The sequence below is a fragment of the Pestalotiopsis fici genome (assembly GCF_000516985.1).
Source record: "Pestalotiopsis fici W106-1 unplaced genomic scaffold PFICI_Scf_4, whole genome shotgun sequence".
NCBI classification, from domain to species: domain Eukaryota; kingdom Fungi; phylum Ascomycota; class Sordariomycetes; order Amphisphaeriales; family Sporocadaceae; genus Pestalotiopsis; species Pestalotiopsis fici.
The window spans coordinates 4,418,440-4,425,128 of NW_006917094.1; the positions used below are offsets into that span (position 1 = coordinate 4,418,440).

A 6,689-nucleotide genomic window follows, 5' to 3' on the forward strand; every position below is an offset into this window, starting at 1 on the left:
ATGGTGCGTCCACATTCAGCAACAAGCAAGAGTCAATAACCCAAGTCAACCAATACGGACATGTTTCTCATGACTTGTCTTTGCAAGGACGTGTGTATGCTTGGCCTCGCAAGCGTATGACCTGAGCCGTCATAGTAACCCGTGAGAAAAATACTTGCAAAGAGGCACATTCAACCCAAGTGACACCAATCTGGGATTGGGGGCTCAACAAAGTGCACACGATGTAAGAAGTTGAGCAGTTGCAACGTGCGGCACCACGACGGAGACGAGATACCACCTACGTCTCCTAAAGGAACCATAGCATTCAAGCTTTATCTAGGTGAATATATTACGAGAACAAACTTGAGTGATTTTGATTGCCAAAGCGAGACATTGTTTCTTGCAGCACCAAAGAAGAAAGAATAGCCCGAGAACCATAACACATTTCATATCTACTGATCAGATTATATCAAGCCTCAAGTACTATGCTTGGAGGAGAGGTCCAAGAGAAGCCAGGGAATTGCAAGGCTAGACTTGTGATTTAGAATGACGCGGACGCGTCCAGATCTAGACTCGAGACACAGACGCGACCAAGATCACAACACAGCCAGTTGGTCGACATGCCTGTACGTATGCTACGCCAAAGAGCCAGGGGGAAAAAAAAGAAGAAAAAATTTGCACACCATTACGTTCATCCCCAGCCAGCTAGATAGACAGGCAATTGTACGGCATCATCACATGGCAAAAAGATTGGACAAGTTGGTTGGTTTGTTCTCAAATGTCATTTGTCGGATTGATTATGCCTCGTCGGACAATCCTTATAGTTGACCCCCTTTCCCTGTATGGTACATTGATTTCAGAACACCCAAAAGCAGAACCCAATCCCATGATTCATCATGACCAGTCACTTATGTTGATGAAGTGTGACACCTTCGCGCAAGAAATGACATCGTAACAGACGTGAAACCACAAAACCAATAGACACCGTTCGACAATGTGCAAACGCTTAACCACCGAAACCGTACAGGGTGCGGCCCTGTCGCTTCAGAGCGTAGACAACGTCCAACGAGGTGACGGTCTTGCGCTTGGCGTGCTCAGTGTATGTGACGGCGTCACGGATGACACCCTCGAGGAAGGACTTGAGGACACCACGGGTCTCCTCGTAGATCACTGAAAGAAGGGAGACACGTCAGTATGACAAGGCAGGAGATGGAATGGATGATGCAAAGCCGAGGTCAAGGACTTACTAGCAGAGATACGCTTGACACCACCACGACGAGCGAGACGACGGATGGCGGGCTTAGTAATACCCTGGATGTTGTCACGAAGAATCTTTCTGTGGCGCTTGGCACCGCCCTTGCCAAGACCCTTGCCGCCCTTGCCGCCTGTAAGAGAGAAGACGCGTCAGTATGGGGGTTGTTTCTTTTGCGCGAACGCGTCCTGTTTGTGTGTATGTTTGCGAGAGGGAGTAGGTGAGGGGTGATGGTGTGATGGCCCTGAACCATGCACAGATTCTAGGTAGGATAGGGCAAGAGAGAGGATGGTTACTCACGTCCAGTCATTTTGTATGTGGGAAAAAAAGAGAGTTGTGGGGTTTTGGGGGGTGGAAGGGATTGAGGCTGAAATTGTACGCTTTTGGGATGGAAAGTCGTCTGTTAGATGCAATGGGAGAAAGGCAGTTGAACGTGGGGAACTCGACGTGTTTAAGTATCGGCAGGCTGAGCGGCAGGTTCAAATCGAATCAGCCCGGATGTGGAGCTGCGGGAATCCACGCTAGTGCAGCAAAGCGCAGACAAGTGGCAGCATCTAGGTACCCACCACCCATAAGAGACGCGTTCCAAATGCTCCAAATCGGGAATGACAAGGGGGGAACAAAAATAATAACCATCATCAGTCGAGTTCGATTTTCATCATGTGGTCAAGGATGGTGGATAAGGAGGGGAGAAATTAAAAAAAAAAAGACATACACACACACACTGACATACACAAACAAAGAGTGGATGCCACATAGCCAAGGACCCAGCCAACCAAGGCATTTGATTTGACCATTATTCAAACTTGGTCTCTGGGACTTTATCTGGGAGCCGATTTTTACTATTTGGCACCATTTCCTATCTTCCAAGAGCTTGAATCGCAAGCACATCAATCATGTACGTAGTAGTAGTAGTAGCGGTACTCTAGTCAGCACAGTATGAAGTCTTGCTTAGCCGTCTTCACCAGGCAGCAGCAGCACCAGGCATTTCGCCTATCCAAAACTCTATTCCAACCTGAGGCTATCCACATCTGGGTTTTGGACGTTGAGTATTCAGCCAATCACCCACTTGCGTGATTGCTCTCGTGTGCCCCCTCCATACAGTATCCGTGATCTTACATCACTCATTCCATGGTCCATCATTTAATGCTTGATGCATGCACGTACGTAGTACGTTGTATCGATGGTTAACACAAACTAGTGATGATGCCGCCCGCAAGTGGCAAACTTGGAGTTGAATATCCGGGGAAGTTGTGTGTAGTCATAATTTCCATGCTTTCCCGTCACACATGATTTTCCACACAACATGCGTACTTATTTGTAGTCTGATTACTTTTTTAGAGTCCAAGGTGTATATCCATCATTTGCAACTTTTCGGTTATCATGTTTATTTGTGAGGCATTACGTGTCTATGCAATGACACTTTTCATGTCCCCAGCCTCATGTACCTTGGCTGCCCAGTTTAAATTCAGACAAGGAAGGATATGTATGATTCACCCATAAAAAGATGTTAGCAAGGGAGCTTTCTTACAAATGGACAAATTCAAACACCAAGATTAATTAATTTAAGAAATATAAATAATAGGCAGCCTCACCACTACTCAGCTAATGTACGTATTTATGGATGTAGACATATTTCAACGGTCGGGATCGGCTTCCCGGCTTTTACCCAATCTTAGGCTCTTTTCCCCGGAGGATCCATCGGTGCTATGCCCGATCCAAGTTTCGAGGAAACACAAAAAAAAAAACAAAAAAACAATACATCTCAGCAGGCTAGATTTTAATATCACTGATTCCGGAGAGGCGAATCTTCATGGATCGCATAGGGCGCCCATGGGTGCCTTGCATTTAGTTTATTTTATTGGGCCAATCACAAAAATCACAAGGCTTCGATAGGTTTCGGGTTCCACTTGACGTGACTTTTGCTGGATGTTCGAATGTACTTTTTTCTTCTTCCCTCTCTCTCTCTCTTTCCTTGTGTGTTAAAGTGCCCAGGTGAATGCTAGCTTACTAATAAGTAGGTACGTATGTACATTATAATATCAATAATTTATTTTATTTTAATTCGCTTTACCAGTGAAAGGACGCGCATTAAGAAAAGATCGAAAGACAATCTAAGAGGGGCGCCCGGGTCCTGGGTACACTAGCGCTTGTCCCCCCTCCAAGAAAATCCCCGCCTAAGTCAAAGCAACTTTGTTGTCAGAAACGCACCCCTGTCTGCCCGTAAAATCAACTCTTCTTTTTTTGCATGTTCAAGAAGGCACTAGCGCCAAAAAATAAATCCATTCAAGGTGCAAAAAACACAATCAATCAGCCGCCGCCGCCCCCCCTTAGGCACCTTCCTTGACCTCTGCTGCACGCGCGCAATCAGCAGCCATCAGCCCGCCCCCGTTTCTCACATATTTAACACTTCCCCCGCACCCACCCCGAAGCCATTCTCTTTTCATCATCTTCATCACCAATCCGCATCCACATACAAAAAAAAAGCATCCATTTCCAGCTTTTTTCCATCCACACCCATCAACCCCCAAATAACACATCCCATCAAACAAACCATCAATCATCACAATGGCCCGTACCAAGCAGACCGCCCGTAAGTCCACTGGTGGCAAGGCTCCCCGTAAGCAGCTCGCCTCCAAGGCTGCTCGCAAGTCCGCCCCGTCCACCGGTGGTGTCAAGAAGCCTCACCGCTACAAGCCCGGTACCGTCGCTCTCCGTGAGATTCGTCGCTACCAGAAGTCGACTGAGCTCCTGATCCGCAAGCTGCCCTTCCAGCGTCTGGTAAGTTCTTGACACAGTCATTCATTTCACACATGGTGGCCTGCCTTTCGCAGTTGCGGCTCGTTTGTCCTGCGCGCACTCTACATTGCCGCGGTCGCGACGCGCTTTGAAAGGCAACCACGCGCCACCCCACATCCATATCCACACCTGCAAACAACAACAACAAGAAGACGCGGCTAACATGATGCTTTCCCTTCCTACAGGTTCGTGAGATTGCCCAGGACTTCAAGTCCGACCTCCGCTTCCAGTCGTCTGCCATCGGTGCTCTGCAAGAGTCCGTCGAGTCCTACCTCGTCTCCCTCTTCGAGGACACCAACCTGTGCGCCATCCACGCCAAGCGTGTCACCATCCAGTCCAAGGACATCCAGCTCGCCCGCCGTCTCCGTGGTGAGCGCAACTAAGTCATGCCTACTTTTACGTGGTGCATGATGAGGGGTCGATAGCGAAGGAAAAGACGTGTCACTTCATGATACTCTACACATTGGGATGCTTTGACGACTTGGGGTTTCTACAGGGCAATGGTAATCATGGCGTTTTTATGATGCGGTTGTTTTTCAGAGTGACAAACAGCACTCTTGCATGGATTTGTTGTACATCAGTCTAGGCGAAGTGGGACAGACCACCGCAGCGATACTGAACAAAGGAATGACTTGAACAAAGAACAAAGAACAAACCATCTACCTGTTTTCCCATGCTTACTCTGTGCATGCCCATGCCCACGATTTACTGGTGAACATGATGACTCCTCGCGACTGAGACTGACCCCCAAGAAGAAAAACGCGCTTGGCAGGAAGAAACCGGCGCGTCTATGGTGTTTGTAATGAATAAATCATCTCCACTCGAAATTCGCGCTGCTCGCTGCTCGCTGATCCGACCTCCAGTGCTTGCCAACTGCGACGCGCGCTCACATCTGTACCTACCAGACTGGACGGATTTTGGGACTAGCTATGTGAGTGAGGGGGGGTTGAAGGGGCGGGCCATTTGTAAGACCGCGGCAGCCCAGAGAGCCAACAACGACATGAAAGCACCTATTCTTGACAAATTCTTCGCCCAAATAATCATCCGCGATGCAACAAGATATGCCCTGTATTTGTAGCTCTACATTCCACGTGCATAATGGCAAGATTGTACTACAGACCTTGGGACAGACTCGGTTCGTTCCTTGCACAGACTGTGCAGGCAAAGGGGCAGCCCATCATCATCATCATCATCATCATCATCATCCTGATCGTTGTCGTCGCCTTCATCATTACAACCATTGTTCTTATTGCTACATCTGCCCGGGTGTTGGCTTGGGCGCCCCGCGTTTGGTCTTTGTCCCCGAAAAACCATGTCAGTCAAGTCTCGGTGCTGGAGGCCGTAATTCTGTTGACTGGCTGGCTGGGCTTCAGGTAGGTAAAGAAGAGACAAGGTAGGTGGTACTACTACAAAGGTGGGAGGTTCCCCAGCTGCGACGGTCGCGGCCCCATTAATCGGCATTTGAACAACAAGCAGATTGCCTCTACAAGCATATTGTCTACGTAGACAAAGTTCCCTACGGTGAAAGGATGCCATTCTGGAGCCAGGCAGCCACCACCATAGTCATTACATTAGTCTACAAGGTTCGACTACATGCCATGGAAACAGAAATAACTACTGCATCGCGGCTTGGATTGGGGAAAACCAAACCCCCCCCCCCCACACCTAAAAAAAAAAAAAAGTCACCAGAGTGCATGCTCACTCGCTCGACTTTGGGACATGAGAACCCTCTGTCGGGAAAACAGATTCTGGCCATGGCTGTGTACAACGTACTTACATTCTTCACCAATAACCTTGCGCACCGATCGCAATAACCTTGGTGGACTTACACCTCGCATTCCTTGTTCCTTAGGCGGTGGCAGCTGCACGTCAGAGAACTTTGTTTACGTGCAACATTGATGCGCCCAGAAATCGCAAATCAAAACCTCCCAAATCATCATGTCAGTCTGACATGGACAACTTGCTTATAGATTGACTCGGTATTTCCTCCAATATTCCTGTCCATCTGTCTGTCCATCTCTGCCTCACTCGTGATGCACAAACCTAAATCATTGGGCCAACAAGCCACCATTAAACCACATTAAGCGTGCCCGCGTGTACTTGTATGTACACATTGGCTGCAACTTACGTGAATCTAGGTACACAGCAAGGTGCCTGCCTGCCCATATTATTTACATACCTACTGCTCATCACAGTACCCTCATACATCATGGTTCAAACCTTGAAGGCCTGCCCTAGATCTTCATCAATAGATCGATCATCTCTTCCCGACATGGGGATTTCAAATCGTACAAACAAAGGGTGTTTATATAGAAGATGTCGGCGGCCAGCAACCACACCGCAGCGCAAATATGGCCTCAAGTGTCTGTTACAGCCTGATCAATTTTCAATCACATGCATGAGTGCACACCTTGACGGAACTTGGTGGTTGACGTGCAAAAACTAATAATAATAATTCCCCATCACATCCGTCATTACGCCACAGCAGATGATGACTGCCATCGTTCTACGTATATACATCTATCAAGGGCTGACAGATTGCAGCGAAACCAACAAAAGTCATCCAAGTCACCCAGGAAAACAACAACCCCAAACTCCTTTTGTCGTTTTCTTCTGCTTCTCCCCCCCCTCNCNCNCNCNCTCTCTCTCTCTCTCTCTC

At 48.1% G+C, this 6,689-nt stretch overlaps 2 protein-coding genes across 2 annotated transcripts; one reads left to right on the top strand and one right to left on the bottom strand.

Moving 5' to 3' along the window:
* Positions 1-985: 985 nt before the first annotated feature.
* Positions 986-1,541, bottom strand: PFICI_07311 (Histone H4; the record flags this gene model as incomplete). Its single annotated transcript, XM_007835892.1, has 3 exons — positions 986-1,149; positions 1,227-1,364; positions 1,532-1,541. The coding sequence occupies 3 exons, from the start codon at positions 1,539-1,541 to the stop codon at positions 986-988; spliced, it is 312 nt and encodes a 103-aa protein (XP_007834083.1).
* A 2,258-nt stretch (positions 1,542-3,799) lies between these two features.
* PFICI_07312 (Histone H3) lies at positions 3,800-4,413 on the top strand (the record flags this gene model as incomplete). The annotated part of the gene is made up of 2 exons (XM_007835893.1): positions 3,800-4,012; positions 4,216-4,413. 2 exons carry the CDS (start codon positions 3,800-3,802, stop codon positions 4,411-4,413), a joined length of 411 nt encoding a protein of 136 aa, XP_007834084.1.
* Between the last annotated feature and the right edge of the window lie 2,276 nt (positions 4,414-6,689).